General features: G+C 36.0%; 1 protein-coding gene across 2 annotated transcripts in view; it reads left to right on the top strand.

Annotated features, from left to right (window-relative positions):
- Nucleotides 1-16903, top strand: part of prkar1b (protein kinase, cAMP-dependent, regulatory, type I, beta) — a 78316-nt gene extending 61413 nt beyond the window's left edge. For both annotated transcript variants that reach the window (XM_051888620.1, XM_051888619.1), the window contains exons 9-11: nt 1893-2014; nt 13026-13107; nt 14480-16903. In XM_051888620.1, coding sequence (XP_051744580.1) covers nt 1893-2014; nt 13026-13107; nt 14480-14652 — 377 coding nt within the window. In that variant the 3' untranslated portion in view covers nt 14653-16903. The remainder of the gene's footprint in view (nt 1-1892; nt 2015-13025; nt 13108-14479) is intronic.
- The last annotated feature ends 3223 nt before the right edge of the window (nt 16904-20126 follow it).

The following is a 20126-nucleotide window of genomic DNA, read 5'->3' as shown; positions in this document are numbered from 1 at the left end:
AAAGCAGGTGGACGTCTGCCCGGGCGTGAGGATGTCTTAGCCAGCCTGATAAAGTGACCATTAGTCTGGGGCATGCAGACAGGCTGGCCCCAACACACAAACACACACCTAAGCCACACACACATCGTCTCCTTTTAACTATTTAAACGTTAAAACTATTATGAGGTCTGATCTGAGAATGATAATCTGCTACTGTTTTGCATTGGGATGATGGGAAATGAAGAATGATGGAGGGAGCGAACAGCAAAGGGCAGAGGCGTTCGTTATTATTTGCAGCTGGAGGATGGGGCGGCGCTGCAGTAGTCCAGAGGGTTTTAGTGTGGTCGTGTTCGTGTGTGGTACGCCTGTGTGATGGATACTGGAAAAGGTGGGAAGAGTTTCTGGAATGTGGTGGGTATTGAATGATGTCTTTGGCGGTTTCTTTTCTCACGGCCATGGCTTCAATAGTCCATGAGCAACAGAAGCTCTTCTAGGTCAAGAACCAGTCCTCACATTCTGCAGGAAGTTCGTGATAAGCCTTGGTGTCTTTCTGATTAGTCAGTTTATTTATAAAAGCATTAGTCTCAGCCTCTGATGACACACCCACTGTTCGCTCACAGACCACCGGATGCTCATTGCGCACAAAAAATAGCAAAGCTTTCTCAAAATTGCCTCTAAAAATATCAGTCTAGGCTGTTTGTTACTTTTGGATGGATGGAAATTCAACTTATGTGCCTTTTGTTTCAAACCATTGCTGCTTTGTTGCACCATGACGTTATCGTATTATCATTCATTCAGATTTATAACATCTAGCGGTGTAACAATTCACTTTGTTTTGTTCAATTACAGATACTGTTGATGTATTTGCATCAATCTTTAAACAGATTTTTGAAAGGTGAAATGTTTGATTTCTGTTAAGAATCAGTTTAAATGTTTAAAATCGAATGAATCGTGATTTGGTAAAGTACCTCTTTTGCACCATGATTTGAAATCGCTAATTCGAAAGCGAAAGTAAAATGCGCACAGGCATTCATAACGGTGTGGAGCAGAACGTGCATTTTCAAGTTGGGCTTCCATAGGAATGAACTAAATACTCCAGTGGACACGCACCATTATGAATGCCCGTGCGGCCGTGTGTATTTCACTTTCACTTTTCAAAATCAGGGCAATTCGGGGGCAGCTATTGCTTGAATGGTGGGTTCATTATTATTCTTATTTAAAAAAAAAAACAGAACTCCTAGAAAAACTAACAACTAACCCTTTGCAGGTTCCCTGTTTGCATTGGGTTTAAATCCAAAATATTGCCAAATAGACACTTTTACATTTCGATTTGAAACCAAATCTTTCGCCATCGTCTTGTCAGTCAGCTCCTCACTCTCATGTTAAATGAAATCTGACTCCTGCTGCTGATCTGTGCTGCGACTTTCATTCAGCTCGCACAGCATTGAGCAGACACGTTCAATTTGTGCTGGGGAAGTGACGTAACCAGTGTTGCGGCTGAACACCGGTAACACCGACTATTGCTGTAAGCCTAATTGAGTTTGCTTTCAAGTTGCTTGGTGCAATAAACAATCTTAAGTAGTTTGTCTTTTTCTTTTTCTTTTTTTAACCTAAGACACATTAGGAGAAGCATTTACATAATCCTATGAATGAACTTAAAAAAAAGTACAGAGTCGAACCATTATTTGAATTGTTTTGAATTTGCAAAAACCTAAATCGTAATTTGAATCGATTCACTGTCTACCCAAAGATTCACTAATAACTCACTAAAAAGAGTAATAAAGATTCCCTAATAACATCAAAGTTCAATGGTTGAACTTAAAGTGCACCTTTTCAGGTCCCTTTAAATCCAAATGAAAATCTGATTGAAAGTTTCTTCGTCTTCCTTAACATCATATTTTTGTGTCTTGCAGAATCCCTTGATAAGTGGGAGAGGTTGACCGTGGCCGATGCCCTGGAGCCTGTGCAGTTTGAAGATGGAGAGAAGATCGTAGTGCAGGGAGAACCGGGAGATGACTTCTTCATTATAACAGAGGTGTGTGTGCAAGTGACTGTCTGCTTGTTTGTTCACTACAGCTAGTGAAGAACAATCCTACTTTTTTGGTAACCACAATAACAGTCATGTAAGTACCTGTTCCTGCAGGCTGACCAGAGGAGAATGGCTCTCCTTTGTTTCTCCCAGGGTTGCTTTGGGAGTTTTGGCCTGACGCTTTCAAAAGGTGCTTACGCACTAGACTAATTCAATATTTTAACTTTTACTGCAATGCAATCCAGTGTAGGCGTCTGTTGACCGAAGAGAGTTTTAGACCATCCAGTTGGATTCCCAATACTTTTGGAAATCTAATTTGTGGTATTCTCGGTTGATTTCATACTGATCTGACTTTTTCCTCTCCCTCAAAACAGATCAAACTGCACTTTCTCCTGTGTGTAAGCACCCTGAAGTTGTTTTCAGACAATCCTCATTGTTAAAAGCATGGAAAAGTATTGCATGAGGATCAGTATATCGCAATCTAAGGTAGTTGGCGATACCCAGCCCTACTATATATTGGTTGAGTGTGTGCAAATACATTTAGTCCTGCTAGTTTTCTCTATCCTTTCTTGCGTTAGCTGATACTCTTGCTTTGTGCTGTCAACACCACCGAACACATTTACAGTTCTGAAACCCCTCGTGGTGCTGATTCAGCATTCTTCTCATTCTCTGCCAGATCTTTGAACAATATTTTGATTAACTCCACATTTATGAAGATGTTGTGAAGTCTGAAGGGGGCTCTTTTACCGTCTGTGTCTGTTCTCATATTTTCAGCGCCTCTCTTTTTTTATTCTCATTCTTTCCTCCATGAAGGTTGCAGTACTAATATAATCAGGCTGTTGAGTAAAGTAGTGCTCTAACCCTTCATTTTTCCCAACCTGTGCTCCCATGATGCTGTGCTCTCCACGCATCCACCTGAGTTCACCATTTTTATGTGAACTAACCCTTTAACACTGACTATTAAACTTTTTCTGCACTGTTTGTGCTACAGACATGAATGATTCCTCAAATCATAAAGCTTGTTGAGGAGATATATGGATTTACTGTATGATTTATGCCTGGCAGACAAAATTCCATTTTAATTGATTTTGGGCTGGCCTGCTCATAATTTTGATGAAACATTCCTCATGTTGAGGAGCCAAACATCACACAGGTGAAACTTTGCATTACTTTCTGTTAGATTTATTCTACACTTGAGATTGATAATGCTCAGGTAATGTCACAAGTATGTGCAATGTCGAAAAGACTTTTGTAAGAATTCTTCCTTTGGGAAATGTTATAAATCTGAGATCGATGAGCCATATAAAGTACACACATGTGTAGCTGAAAAGGCTAGTTCTTCATTGCTGAACAATGGAAGGAGACGTGCGCCAGTATTGAGTCTGTGTGAGTGCGACTGACTGAGAGTGTAGGAAACCTGCTGCTGTGTCCAGATGTGTGTGTGTGGCTTCAGACAGGCAGACAGACAGAAGCACTTACAAATCTAGTTTCCAAGGTCAAAGCTGAATTTTCAGTATCATTACTCCAGTCTTCACTGTCACATGATCCTTCAGAAATCATTCTGATATGCTGACTTGATGCTCAATGAACATTTCTTCTTATTATCAGTGTTGAAAACAGATGTGCTGATTAATAGTTTTGTGGAAATCATGATACATTTTATCAGGATTCTTTGATGAATAGAAAGTTCAAAAGAACAGCATTTATTTGAAATAGAAATATTTTGTAAATGTCTTTATTGTCACTTTTGATCAGTTTATTGTGACATTTTGAGTTCCGTTTTGGTTGCGCAGTTTTATTGTCCTCACTCTGCAGTATTCTATTTTAATTCCATTCTGTTCTATTCTATATGTTCTTTTCTTTTCTATTCTTTTAATTCTATTCCATTCTAATCTGTTATGTGTTCTGTTTTGATCTAATCTACACTCTAAAAAATAACTGTAAAAAAGAAACACAGTTAAATACCGTTTTTCATTGAAACAATAATATACCGTACATATGTAACCTATAGGCTACTTTTTCGAAAACGACAAATATTACCCAGAATGCGTTGGTTTTACAGTATATTTCTTATGTATATTACAATGCATTCTGTATATTACAATGCACTCTGGGTAATATTATTTGCCGTTTTCCAGAAAGTAGCCTATAGGCCTCTTTTCTTAAAATGACAAACATTACCCAGAATGCATTGTTTTATGGTATATTACTGTTTGAATGGAAAACTGTATTTTACTGTGTAAATTTGTTTCATTATTTTACAGATTTGTGTATTGTATGTTATATTCTGTTTATTTTGTTCTGTTCCACTCTATTGTTTTCTATTCTGTTCTAATCTATTGTATGTTCTATTCTGTATACTGTGTTCTGTCCCACTCTATTCTGCATTCTGTTATGTTCTAATATATTGTATGTGTTCTATTCTGTCTACTCTGTTCTATTCCATTCTATTATGTGTTCTATTCTCATCTAAGCTACTGTACAGTATGTGTTCTATTCTGTTTACTTTGTTCTATTCTACTCTATTCTGTGTTCTGTTTTGTTCTAATCTATTATATGTGTTTTATTCTGTTTACTGTGGTCTGTTCCACTCTATAATGTGTTCTATTCTGTACTAATACAGTCAAACCAAAATTTATTCAGACACCTTCAACATTTCACACATTATCACAGTTTATTCGCTCTAGTTTAGGTCAACCAATTACCAAGCAATGCTTAATTTTGTTCAGTCTGGTGTAAAAAGGTCGCATTAGCAATGAAAGAAAAACACTTAAGCAAAACATGGTCAGGAAGAATTTTTGGTCCCAAATTCTTATCAATTTTACTGGTAGTCCACTGTATGAATAATTTGGGGTATAATATAAGTTTACTTTATTTTGCTATCCTCACTTACATACATGAACTATAGTGTCCTGCACCCACTAGTAAAAATATATCAAAAATTATATCTGGTGTCTGAATAATTTTTAGTTTGACTGTATATTGTGTGTTCTATTCTGTTTACTCTGTTCTATTCTGCTCTATTGTGCGTTCTATTCTGTTCTAATCTATTGTATGTGTTCTGTTCTATTTACTCTGTTCTATTCCGCTCTGTCCTGTTGAAATCTATTCTTTTATGTTCTCTATGTTCTGTTCTATTCTATTCTCTTTACTCAGTTCTATTCTGTTGTGTTTATTCAGATCTATTCTGTATTGCTCTCATTTGCGTTTGTTTTCTGTTCTGTTCTTTAGTTTTAGATTTAGATTAGTTTATTGTCATTGTTATTGTCACTGTAAATAATATACTTAGAAGTTAAGCACAAACAAAGAACAATTAAGTCCTGTACTGTTTATTTATTTTGCTTTTACACTCTTTGTTCAGAGCTATTCTATTCTATTTTCAGTTCAATTTGTTCTTTTGCTTTTTTTTATTTTGCTCATCTTTACCCCAGTTTGCATTTCCATCATCTTCTGTTCATCTGGGTCAGAGAATGGCAGGGCAGAGAGACAGATAAAAATAAATGAAAAGGACTTTAGCATGAGACATGGGTCTGTCTCGCTGCTTGTTTGTCTCTCTCTTCCTCCGTCTCTGCCTGATTCCCAGCGCGGGGTGGCCAGCGGTTCAGTGATGGAATGTAGGCTGCAGACTTTCACACAGGGTCAGGCCCAGACTCTAGACTTGAGCGAGGGAACCAGGGACTGCTTTACTGACACAGGCTTGAGAAGGAAGAGCTGTGTGGGTGTCATTGTCCAGCTCTGGTTCCATAGTTCTTACTTTTCAGTGCTTGTTCGTTTTGACAGATACTATGAATGAAATATCATCCTTTTGTCATATTTTCTTTCACCTCTTCTATTTTTTGTGGTTTGGACCTTCGTTACACACACACACACGCGCACACACATACACACACACACACACACCCATGTCTAATTACACACTAAATAGGAGGATCACAGGACACATACTGACATAAAGCCACCTTAAACTGACATGTTTTTATTGATTTATCACATTATGGTTTGTTCTAAACCCTAGTGAGCTGCCTTGCTGTCTACTTCCTACACAGGCTACTCGCTTCTTAGGCATCTTTAGACAGTTTTATTGATACTTTTCTGTAATGATTGCATAATAATCATAATTGACAATTTTCTTGTGTTATCCACCATCTTGGATGGATTTTTTCTTTCTACTAGTGAGCTTGTTGCAATGCATTCTGGCATACATGCAGTGCACTTTAATGCTGTGTTAATCTGCATTTAAGTGCATAGTGGGTATTCTGTGTAATCTATGGCTAAAGCCAATAACAGAGCCAACACAATTTCAGTCCACTGAGGAAACTGCCTCACAAATTCTTTATTGTACATTCTGGCAATTTACACAAAACTTAAGAGAAATGTGAAAAAAAAGTTCTGTGCTTTGTCTCTGACATGGTACTCTGCCCCTGTGGTTGGGACAGTGTTGTTTTAGTATCATTGAGACACTATTATAGTTCGTTTTTATTCTTAGATTTAGGTTTTTGTTTTGGTTAAAGTTTTAGTAATTTTGTTTTGTCAAAAAACATATATGTATACTAGGAGTGCAACAGTACATGTATCCATCATGAATCGTCACGATACAGACGTCACGGTTCGGTACATGCAGTCACACTCCAATCCAGAAGGGGGCGCGCGTGGTAATGCAATGCTGTTTGTTAACCACCACAACAGGAAAAAGCGCAGAAGAAAAACCAGACGATCTATATAGACATGTTTACGCGTAATCTCTCAACCAGTGTTTCAACCGCAGAAAGACATCATTAAAACAGCTTGAGAATAATATATCATGTAGCATTACATTTACCTCAGGCAAGTCATTTAGTGTCCACAGCATGTTAGTTCACTAGAGAAATTAACTCTAGAGTGGAGCATTTCACTGAATATATGCACTATATTAGCTTACATAATCATTATATTTACTTTACCTGTTAGTACTGTTACACCCCTAATGTCTACATATATTGTTTTAATTTTTATAATCAGCTTTAGTTTTAGTTATTTTAGATACATCAAGTTATGAAATTAAAATGAAAATGAGAAATGTTGCCTTGGCAGGCTAGTTGAAATAAAATAAGTTTGTTTTTGATATTTTATTTGAGGTAACGTTTATTTTATTTCAAGTAATGAAATTGTTTTTTTTTTTTTTTTTTTTTTTTTTTATGGTTGTAGGTTTATTTAACTATAATAACCCTGATTTGAGATACATTTGTTGTTTGTTAGATCGAGTCACAGAGCAACTATGATGTGATGCGTCACACATTAACTGATTTCACAATGTATAATGTTCCATCATCTTAATTTGGGCCGTGCTAAATGTGTTGATTCGTGGTGTGGTTTATTACCCATACAGCTGCTGTCAGACTGTCTTAATCGTGTGAGAGCAGAAGGCCAGTCAGAGATCTCTGTACCACAGGTCTGCTGGATTGTTTGCATTTGGGTGTTTGTGTTTGTATTTTCTCTTCCTCAATTTTTTTGTGTTAAATAGGTTTTCCCACAGATGCTGAAACAATTTGTTGCCCATTGTGAGACATTTAATTCGCTAGTAATGCAAAACCAACAGCTCCAGGGTATCCCTATGATGTCATACCTCCGGAGAGCACGTCCCCAGCCAAGATCCTGCACATGCCAGAATGCTGATCCACTAGAGTCACTCCGAAACATTCAAAGCTTAAAACTTAGCTAAAGAGCTTTTTTAAAGAAAAAAGGAATGAAAAAAGTGGAATCTGTCATTATGTACCACATAATTATAGGCTCATGCAATTCGGTATGAGATGAAAGCCATTTCTGGCATATTAAAAATGCAATGTTCTGACTTGTTTCCACATTTTCTCACAGGGTTAGCTCTTTTGAGTTATTCATAAATATATTAAGTAAGAGCTGGTCAAAGGACTGTACTGCTGTGCTGAGAATTTTCTGGATCTTTCATGAGGTTTTTTTTTATTATTTTGTTTTTTTACAGCATGTAACGGAGCGCTACAGAAGGTCCATAATTAATGAAACCCATATACATCAAGCCCCAGACTGTGCTAGTAGTTTTTCTGTATAAATATGACATGCCCTTATATCACCATTTTGACCAGAGTGATTAGAAAGTTTAAAAAAAACATGATTTATTTGAAATAGTCATTTTTGTAACAATGTAAAAAAAATTTTACTAAGGAAGCTTGTTTCCGCCACAGAATAAAACAATTTAAAAGGTAATTGCGACTTTTTATCTCAAAATTCCGATTTTTTTCTCACAATTGCAAGAGATAAACTAGCAACTGTGAGTTTTAAAGTCAGAATTGCAAGAAAAACAGTCAGAATTGTGAGATATAAACTCACAATTGCGAGGAAAAAGTCAGAATTGTGACTTTATTTCTTGCAATTGCAAGTTTATATCTCGCAATTCTGACTTTTTCTCGCAATTCTGACTTTTTCTAGCAATTGCGAGTTTGTTACACAATTCTGAGAAAAAAAGTCAGAATTGCAAGATGTAAACTCGCAATTATGAGAAAGTCAGAATTGCGAGAAAAACAGAATTGTGAGATATAAACTCGCAGTTGCGAGAAATAAAGTCAGAATTGCGGGATATAAACTCGCAAGAAATAAAGTCAGAATTATGAGATATAAACTAGCAACTTTGAGTTATAAAATCAGAATTGCGGGATATAAAATCTCGAGAAATAATGTCAGAATTGTGAGATATAAACTAGCAACTGTGAGTTATAAAGTCAGAATTGCGAGAAATACGGTCAGAATTGCGAGATATAAACTTGCGATTGCGAGAAATACGGTCAGAATTGCAAGATATAAACTTGCAATTGCGAGAAAAAGTCAGAATTGTGACTTTATTTCTGGCAATTGCGAGTTTATATCCCACAATTCTTACTTTATTTCTCGCAGTCGCAAGTTTATATCTCGCAATTCTGACTGTTTTTCTCGCAATTCTGACTTTTTCTAGCAATTGCGAGATGTAAACTCGCAATTACGAGAAAGTCAGAATTGTTAGATAAATAGTCACATTTACCTTTTTTTTTATTCAGTGGTGGAAACAAGCTTCCATACTTTACTGTCACTTTTGATCAACTTTGCTAAATTAAAGTATTAATTTCTTTTTTTTTTTTTAAATATTGCTGACCCCAAACTTTTGTGTGTATATAAAATGTTTATTTATACTTATAATTTATTGATTCTTCATCTGCTATTTTAGATGATTGTTTTTACTCTGAGCTTGTCACAGTGCATTCTGGTATTACCTTTTTCACAAATTATACTAATCATAAAAAGTGTTAGTGTGGTATGTGTTATAGAACGTGAGAAAATAAAAGGTTAAAGATAGTTCTTCCTATTTTATCCCATGAAATTGTACAAAAATATGCATACCTAAATATGCACACATCAATGCAGGAGAAGTGGAGGAGAAAATGCGTCAGTATTTATGCATCAAGGCAAATTAGATGGTATGGTATTTCTAAAAGAGACTGAGAGGTGGAGAGCCGCCCGCCCAGACGCCAGCACCAGACTTTACTGAACGTGAGTAAACAGCAAGTCAACAACATTGGTATCTCAGTTAACCCAAACTCTTAGATGTCCAATTGAGCTTGATGTCTTCAGGTGAAAATGGTAGCCTGTATGCATGATTTACCTGAGCTGTATGCTTGACTGAACAGGAATGTTTGTACTCTAGATGTTGAATAAGATATTGGCAGCGTGTCTGATTATTCATATTGGCAGCGAGGCAGTTCCACAGCTGTGAAGCTCTGTAACATAATGCCTTTCCATCAGCAGATGTTCGAATAGTACTTTAAAGAGGCATGCATCCTGTGATTGAAGGAGACAGAGAAGGCAATAGGGCATTTGGAGATCTTTCAGGTAGTCTTATAGGTAATATCACAGAGCTCACAGTAAGTTCGCAGTAAAATTGCATAGCCTGTACCAGATTTTTACTTTCTGAACACTTTTCTTAAGAAAGTGTGACTAGTGCTTAACCATGCAAAGTTAACCTCATGGGTGGTTGTCAGGAATGATTTTAGCACTTTACCACTGTTATGTGTTTCCTAGGTGTTGCTATGCAATTTCTTATAAGTGTCATAAGTGGTTTTAGCACCTTGTTATGTGGTTGGTAGAATGTTATGGGTGGTTGATAGGGTGTTGCTATGCAATTTCTAAAGTGTTCTAAACACCTTGTTATGTGGTTGCTAGAATGTTATTAGTGGTTGCTAGGGTATTGCTATGCAATTTTTTAAAGTGTTCTAAGTGGTTTAACACCTTGTTATGTGGTTGCTAAAATGTTGCTAGTATGTTGCTATTCTATTTTTAAGGTGTTCCAAGTGGTTTTTGCACCTTGTCGTAAGTGGTTTCTAGGGCGTTGTTATGCAAGTTCTAAAGTGTTTTAAGTGATTTTAACACCTTGTTATGTGGTTGCTACAATGTTACGGGTAGTTGCTGGGATGCTGCTATTCTATTCTTAGGGTGTTCCAAGTGGATTTTGCACCTTTATACATAGTTGCTAGAATGTTATGTGTGGTTTCTAGGGTATTGCTATGCAGTTCTTAAAATGTTTTAGGTAGTTTTACCACTGTTAAGTGGTTTCTATGGTGTTGTTATGCTAGTTCTAAAGTGTTTTAAGTAGGGGTGTAGCGATATTTCATGTCACAATATAACACAATTCAAAAATGCAACAATATCATATTGTGGATAGTGACAATATGTTTTGTGCATAGTTCACCTAAAATGAAAATTACTGTGTGAGGGGGAAAAAATCAAGTTTACAGATTTTTGGTGTCAGTACTGCATTAAACTACTATATATAATGTTGAATATAATGTATAATAATGCAATGGGGGAATATTTGTGGGTCCTGCTAATGTCTTGTGTTACCAGTAAAAAGTGGCCTACATTATTTTAAATATATCTAGTCAGTGACAGAGTGCAAACATATTCATCTAAAATAAATCTGTGTTTCATGTTAGTGGTCGTATCGTATCGTGAGTTGACGTGAGGGTATCGCTACACCCCTAGTTTTAAGTGATTTAACACCTTGTTATGTGGTTGCTAGAGCGTTATGGGTGGTTGCTAGGTTGTTTCTATGCAGTTGCTGTAGTGTTCTATGTGATTTTAGCACCCTGCTGTGTTTGCTAGAGAAATATTGGTGGTTGCTAGAGTGTTGCTATGCAGTTTCTTAGGGTTTTAGCACCTTTTTCTGTTTGTTGTTGCTAGAGTGTTTTGCTAGGCTGTTGTTATGCAATGTCTAAGATGTTCTAAGTTTCAAAGTCAAATATAACACCTTTTAACACCTAAATAAATCTTTAGTTGTAGAAAACATTACAAAATAACCTTTTAGTCTTGTTGATGCATAATTGTGTTTCGTCAGTGTAGCAGTGGAAGTTAACACAGTGTTTACAACAATACAAGTAATAACTCCAAAACACAGCTTTGATGGACACTATCCTTGACCCTTGATTTTCATACTTGACCTGTGATTTTCAAGTCTTCTACCAGGATGTTAAAGGTCAATGGGGTCAACTGTGTGTTGAAAGCTCCAAAGAGATCCAGTAGTGCTACATGTGAGATACAGCCATGGGCGGCGGACAGTGATATGTTATTGACTACTTCGACAAGTGCTGTTTCAGTCTTCAGCAACAGTGGATTAGAACTGGTTCAAATCATATGTCAGTGTCCACTAACAGTTTGAGTGAAGACAACAACTCTATTGAGAACAAACAGGTCAGGTCTGGCATCCCTCAAGGGTTGGACCTCTTCTCACTGTATGTGGTCTCTCTTAGTAACAATTTATAAGCATTACATGGATTTCCAATTATATAGGGATGACATCCAATCAAAATTTGCAAGTTTGTTTATTTTTTTTTTATTAGATGTTTATGGAATAGCTTTAATAGCTAGTGCTGCTATCTAAGATATGGTTGTAACTGGACTGTTGTTTGAAACCGACATCAGCAGTATTGGTAAAACTACTTCCCCCCACATATGTAATGTCATTTAATCATAAAGCTCCTTAATTATGTTTAAAAAGTAGTCCATATTTTTTGCTTTTAATCTAAATTACGAATAGGGTACAAATTGTTGCCGTCGACATGCAAAGCCCTAAGTGACCCAGCAAAAGAGTCTGTAGATGACCTTCTAACCTGCTCACAAGATACTAGTTCACTTACAGTCTGGAGAGTAATCAAAGTGGTGATGAGGTAGTTAAAATTCAAATCAAGATACATTTTTAAAAATGTGTTTTAAATTTTTTCAAATTAAAGAATTCAATAACAATAATTATAATATTTCTCATATTTACATGTATTAATATTTATATACACACATCTATAATAATAATATTTAATAAAATAATTATATTCATTATTAATAAATAATTTCACTATTATTTTTAAATTATTTACCCCTTTTATATGACAGCTTTTCTGTTTTAGTTTCATTTTTGTATTTAACATTTACATCACTTACATTATTCTAATTGTTTTACATGCTTTTTTCATTTTTACATGCTTTATTTTGTACTGATTTACTGCTCTTAGTCTTTTCAACTTCTGTAAAGTGACTATGAACAGAGCGAAGCCCTGTCCTGTCAGCCTTCCTCCCTTTACTGTTGTATTGTGGGTAGTGTTTGTCCTTGATGTGACAAATGTGACAGAACGTTTGTGTGTCTCCTTGTTTATCTTTCTAAATGAGTTTTTGCATTGCGGTGTGGGGTGCTGCATGCAGTGGAACTCTATGATTGTCGAGAAATCTCAACACTGACAGGCCCAGGTGTGCGTGTATGTGTCAGTCTATGACGTACTTGTGTGTGTGTGTGTGTGTGTGTGTGTGTATGTGTGTTTTGTGAGCCCCTGAAGCAGCATGCAGAGATGTCTAAATCCTGTACACCTGCAGGCATATAAAGCACTAATCCTTTTGACATGTCTCAAACTCGGCGACAGCATGAGCTAGGCTTTTCTCTCTCCCTCTGCTCCTCTTTTCCTCTGCATTAAACCTGCATCTCTCTTTCTCTTTCCAGGGTACAGCGTCTGTTCTGCAGCGCAGGTCTGATAATGAGGAATATGTTGAAGTGGGCCGCCTGGGTCCGTCTGACTACTTCGGTGAGTGTTGTAAGGATCGCAGAGCCTGCCGCGTTGTGCCAGAGTCTTGAAAAATAACAGAACAGAAGTGCCTGAGCCAGACAGGAAGAGTAGCTTTCCTAACAGGTGGCAGTTCGTCATGTGCAGGGCTTGCAGAATGTAGATCTGTGTGCTTGTTTACTGTCAGTGCGGTTTACACTGCTGCACCACAGGCATACTGATCTTTAAATGATCACACTACATAGTGAATATAGTAATATTTACATTATATAGAGAGCTACTGCTCTTTGTTTTATAACTGTTTAAGTTAAAAGTGTTGTGTTTATGTTATCTGCACACAGCAAAGGCAGTGAATTTTAACAGATGACTGCTTAAAGATGAAGGGAGACATTTCTGCACCACTGTGCCAAAATGGCAAAAATAGTTATTGTTTAAAACAGGTTTTCTGAACAAGCCTCCATCTGCTATTGGTTGGCCAATAGTCCCGCCCCAAACTCATGCCATTGGTTGAGTCAGTGTTGCTCAAACCTAAAAATGGCTTAATTATTTATTGGTATTTGAATTTTAAGGAGGAATAAGATACGGTATTTTAAGATTTTAAAAAGTGAAGCACCTTTAAATGTTTGTTTAAATGTCTTTAAAGTATTTGATGTTCTGAATTATATAACTTTTATTATTTATTAATTGATAAATTATTTATTGATTATTGCAAAATATAAAATGTAAAACAACTGAAATCAGCCATCCACATACCAATTTTCTTAGTTTTTTAACTGGAAAGTGTTGTAAAAGTTTTTTTTCTTTTTCAAACATTTAGTAAAATAATGTATAATTGTATCACAATTTTAAATTTTCCTTTTAAAGCGGTCATAATCATAATCATTTGTATAATTATATCTACTTATAAACTCAATGTTCTTGCACAAACAGTCATTATTTAGCTTTTTATGACCATTTCCACTCTCTTTCTCTCTCTCTCTGATCATTAGAATTAAACTGACTGTTTTTGGTACTGTCCCTTTAAGACTTTTATATGTAAATCAACTTTTGTTGTGATTGGCTGTGAACCTCAGTGTAGTGGCATAGTTCACACATTTATTCATTAGGAAGTGTCAGGTTGCTAAGTACTGAATAGGTGTTGATGATTATGTAAATGAAAGCGGTACCAAAACAGACCCCTGAGGAACACCAGACCTAATGCCATAATGCATTTCTGAATTATACTGGCCTGGCTGCACTGGGATATTTTGAGTTTTGAGTGTCAGAGTATGTAAAAAAAAAAAAATTATTTCAGAGGAAAGAAAGTGATAAAAATCAAAATAGATTTCCATAATATGTCAGCCTTAAATCAAGTCATTATTCTAACCTGTGTGTGTTTGTTTTATTTGTGCAGGTGAGATAGCCCTGCTGTTGAACAGACCGCGTGCAGCCACAGTCGTGGCCAGGGGTCCGCTGAAGTGTGTGAAGCTGGACCGGCCACGTTTCGAGCGTGTCCTGGGGCCCTGCTCTGAGATCCTCAAGAGGAACATTCAGAGATATAACAGTTTCATTTCTCTCACAGTCTAACCCGGCCATCTGACACATGTCTAGAGGTTACATACCTCCGTCAGGTTACTCTGGTGCCTGGTTGCATAAAATAATGTGTGTGGTACTTCATCAGTTTTGCTTAAATCATTAGCTTAACTATAGTTAAGTTGCTCTGAATGTGGCAACTAATAAAAAACGACTTCTTTTATGCAGCCAAGCATTGTTTTTACTTTTTTTGTGTGTGTTTTTTTGCAAGAAGCACAAGTTCTCCACCTTTCTGCTTTTTTCCTTTATGTGATTTTCTTTTTCTTATGCGCACTTTGAATTGACCTATGCTATCACAAAGCTTTATTTCAGCAGATTAGGAGAGGAAATGAGGTGCCCATACAGACTGATATGAAACATCTTCATGTGGCATGTGTAAATGTCCTAAAATATATGATGCATGCAGACCAGAGATGCATTTTGTACACTTGCCGTTCAGCACTGAAGAGGAAGGTAATATTACAGATGGCACAAGTATATGAATAAGTTTACATAGACGAAAGAGCTTTTGCCTTTTAGCTGTGTGTTTAGTGTGCCGTGTTTAACCCTGCATGGGTCGTTTTGCTTTCTCGTTTGAGAGCTCTGACCCTTTGATGCGAAATCTGTTTATTGAAAAGCGTTATTTGCTGTTCTATAGTGATTTTTTTTTTTTTTCCTTGGCTGTTTCATCCACCCTTCGTTCTCTGAGTTGTGCTTCTGCAGCTGGATTTAATGGGAAGGGGTTTGTTACATTTTAAGACACGAGTTTTAATATAGAACAGCTATAAAAGGGGTTTTCATGGGATTCTCGCTCAAGTCTTAATGTGTTGTAAGAGTTGAATCTGTATGCTGTTGCTTTCTTTTTCTTTTTTTCTTCAAAATGCAATTGTATTACACAATAATACACATCTACACACATGCTCTTACATCCTGAGGCCATGACATGTTTGGGTGAGTCTCACGAAACCTGTCAAGAACATGTCCAGGTTGTATTTCACCTCCCTCCCCCCCTCCAAAAAACAACAACAAAAAAATGTATAATATATACATATACAGTCAAACCAAAATGTATTCAGACACCTTGAACATTTCATTAATTAATACAGTTTATTCACTATAGTTTAAAAAAAATGGTAATAAAATATGACAAGATCTCAGAGTTAAACTGTGTCAGGAAAAATGAATCCTAATTATGTCAGATAACACTTAAGCAAAACATGGTCAGGTCAAAGTGTCTGAATAATTTTTGGTTCCAAATTTTTATCAATTTTACTGGTAGTCCACTGTATGAAGAATTTTTGGGTATAATATGTCACAGTTTATTTTATTTTGCTATCTTCACTTAAATGAACTATAGTGTCCTGCACCCACTAGTAAAAATATACCAAAAATATCAAAAATGTCTGAATAATTTTTGGTTCGTCGTGTGTGTGTGTGTGTGTGTGTATATATATATATATATATATATATATATATATATATATATATACACACACACACACACATACACACAGATATATTTATATATCATATAGGCTTCATATATATGATGCCTATTTTAGGCTGATTTATAAAAAAACAATATTTTTACTGTAAAACAGTAAATTAAAAATACAAAATTGAGAATAATCAGAATTAATATCAATACATTTGTGAGAGAAAAAAATGGGATTTGTTCATAGTACAGTATTGAGAATATGGGGGAGAAATACACGCAATTTTCATGAAAATAAGCTAAACACAAAACAAAACTGTCAGAAAGTTGGTCTTAAAAATAGGTTTAAAATTTATGAAAAAATATAATTCATTTTTGGGGTGAAGTTTGATATGTTTGTGTGCGATTCAACAGTTTACTATGAATTACTAATGGATATGTTCCAAAATCGAAAATGGAAAATTGGTTCTCAAAACCTCAAAACCTGCCTACAACAGCATTTTGGCCATCATGTGTGTGTTTAAAACATTTACTGTGTAAGTAAATGTTAACTATATTAACTGTATAATTCAACTGATGCTCAAAAATGCTTTAGGTTTAGAGACAGCCATTGTTTGTTTATAGTGACTTAAGGAAAAGGTGTTTTTTTTTTTTTTCAGTATAGTTTATTTAGATGAACGAGTTGGAGTTTATTTGAGTGAATTTGGAAGGAGCGATTGTGCATGCTTTGTTTCTCAGGTTTTTACAAAATAAATTTCACACCAATTTTTACACACATTCTGTGACTCTAATCTTCAGGCCAATAAAGAAAAGCTTCTGAACACCATTAAATGTCTCGTTGCTGTTTAATGCATCTGTTTGTCTCTTGGAATCCTCCTTTGATCTTTTCTAGATCACCTTATCATTCTTCCTGTCGGTTTGACTCTCGTTCACCCCGGATCTCTCTCTCTGTCTCTTTTACTCCCACTGCCAGTCAGATGTCAGCTTGTGTTGTCAGAGGAAGGGGAGGCCAGCGAGATTAAATAGAGCTTTTGGCTTTGACACATTCCATCTGATCTTAACTACACTAAATCAACTAGGGAATGTACTCAAGCCTGCCACTCATCCACTTTAAATACACACACAAAAACACTTGATTATAGAAGCTTTATTCTGAATCGACAACCTTTTTTTTTTTTTTTTTTTTCAGAGGAATTAATTTTCTGTTTTCTTATTGTCTGTTTATATTAAGGACATTTTTATTTCACTAATCAGTTGTTTTGCACTTTTTAAGGGCATTTATTTTTTATTTTATTATTTTTTTATATTATGTTTTTACAAATAAATCTTTTTATTTTTGCATGCTTTAAAGGAATTCATTTTTGTTTTTTATAATCTAATCTAGATTTTTATTTTTGCATGATGTATTTATTTTCCAATTAACTGTTTTTAATAATTATGCTTTTTACTTTTACTAATAGTGTATTATTTTTTGCATATTTTAAAGGGTTAGTTCACCCAAAAATGAAAATTATGTCATTAATTACTCCCCCTCATGTCGTTCCACACTTGTAAGACCTTCGTTCATCTTCGAACCACAAATTAAGATATTTTTGATGAAATCCGATGGCTCAGTGAGGCTTCCATTGCCAGCAAGATAATTTACACTTTCAATGCCCAGAAAGCTACTAAAGACATATTTAAAACAGTTCATGTGACTACAGTGGTTCAACCTTAATGTTATGAAGCAACAAGATACAAAATAATGACTTTTCAACAATATCTAGTGATGGCCGATTTAAAAAAACTGCTTCATGAAGCTTTATGAATTTTTTGTTTCGCATAAGTGGTTCGGAGCACCAAAGTCACGTGATCTTAGCAGTTTGACACGCGATCTGAACCAATGATTTGAAACAAAAGATTCGGAAAGCTTCGAAGCTTCATGAAGCAGTGTTTTGAAATCGCCCATCACTAGATATTGTTGAAAAGTCGTTATTTTGTTTTTTTGGCGCACAAAAAGTATTCTTGTCACTTTATAATATTAAGGGCATTGAAAGTGTTGATTAACTTGATGGCAATGGAGGCCTCACTGAGCCATCGAATTTCCTCAAAAATATCTTAATTTGTGGTCCGAAGATGAACGACGGTCTTACGGGTGTAGAACAACATGAGGGTGAGTAATATATGTCATAATTTTCATTTTTGGGTGAACTAACCCTTTAAGTGTTAATTTTTATTTGACCAACTTTAGGTTTGAATTTTGCCTAATGAGTCTTTTTAAATGTAACTTTACTAAAAGCCTTTGTAAATGCTTTGCATGATTTAAACGCTTGAATTTATCTTGCCTGTAATCTTATTTTTTTTCATCGCTGTCTAATATTCTCTTATTTTCTTGTGTTTTTACAGTCAGTTTATTTGAAGCAGATTTGCAACTGGAGTCTCAGTAGATTTCATTACCACCGACCCGCCTTTACCGCCCCACCCCGTCATGAATCATTTAACAGATTTGCCCCCAACCATTACTGTGAGAACACTTTGATATTCAAGCTAAAGTGTATCAGTTTATGTGCTAACTTGTCATTTTTGTGGCCTGAGCTAATCCCATGTCTAACCGTAGTATCGCTGCGTGAACATCCACGTTACAGTTTAATCCTGACCTGCTCAGGTCATGGGCTGTGATGTGTGCTGCCGGCTCTAATGAGAAGACAAGTATGAAAGGATCAGAGTCGAAGGAAAGGAGGTGCAGAGGTCAATCAGGAGAGCACCAGATCAGGTCAGGAGATCAAAATCTGTCTGAATAATGGAATTCCACAAAGATTCAAAGGAGTTAATGGAACAGGAAATAAAGCCATGATCTGATTACAGTTCAAACATTGTTCCGCCTTTTGGAGTTTTTATAAAATTTAGCTGGAACTCTAAGCATTAACTTCTTGTGCACTATAATTACAGATTGAGATTCTAGACTAGTAATATGATCCTGCAAAGTATGTAGTCCAAAATTTCACAAAATAATTAAAATATAATTATTTTTTGTGAGCTAATGTGAACTAAATTTTTTTCACATGCTGCAAATTATTATTAAAGAGATGATCTACAGCCAAATTCCCACAGGGCATTAGACACTTAGAGGATTCACTTGTATTTCCTGTTTGGTGATGTAGTGTCCATTCAAAATTCACCTGTCCATGTAAAGAAGATAAACAGCCCAACCACAGTTCAGTCCCAGAGGAACACTGCAAGCAATTGTCCTAATGAGCATTCACGTTTGACCCTTTGAAAAAATATTTCCTTTGGCATACTATACAGATTTTGCAGTGTGTATTTGTTCACAGTATGCATGACCTACTAAATTTGGCTAAATGTGCAGTATATAACCAGGACACAATGCACTACTATATCCCAAATTTTTTGATCGGAATGATAATGCATTCTACATGTTGAATTAGTTTGAAATGTTTAAAGTTGCATAATACTATCATATGCTGCTTACTGTTTTTGAGTGCATTATGCAGTGATTATCATTTCTAATTAGTAGTATGCTACATTGCTGTCACATGACCTCTTAAGGTTGCATGGTTAATGCAGCAAGTGGCATTCAGTTTGCATAAATAAAAATGGCTATTTTGAATCCAATTTGTGTTAGTGTAAAATGTCGATTAGAAAATTGGCATTCTTTGCACAACATACACTATATTGCCAAAAGTTTTGGGAAGCCTGCCTTTACGTGCACATGAACTTTAATGACATCCCATTCTTAATCCGTAGGATTTAATATGGAGTTGGCCCACCCTTTGCAGCTATAACAGCCTCAACTCTTCTGGGAAGGCTTTCCACAAGGTTTAGGAGTGTGTTTATGGGAATTTTTGACCATTCTTCTAGAAGCGCATTTGTGAGGTCAGGCACTGATGTTGGCGAGAAGGTCTGGCTCACAGTCTCCGCTCTAATTCATCCCAAAGGTGTTCTGTCGGGTTGAGGTGCAGGCCAGTCAAGTTCCTCCACACCGAACTCGCTCATCCATGTCTTTATGGACCTTGCTTTGTGCACTGGTGCGCAGTCATGTTGGAACAGGAAGGGG

Source organism: Ctenopharyngodon idella, chromosome 3, assembly GCF_019924925.1.
Source record: "Ctenopharyngodon idella isolate HZGC_01 chromosome 3, HZGC01, whole genome shotgun sequence".
NCBI lineage: Eukaryota > Metazoa > Chordata > Actinopteri > Cypriniformes > Xenocyprididae > Ctenopharyngodon > Ctenopharyngodon idella.
The sequence above is the reverse complement of the archived record's forward strand: the minus strand, read 5'-3'. Positions and strand labels throughout refer to the sequence as shown.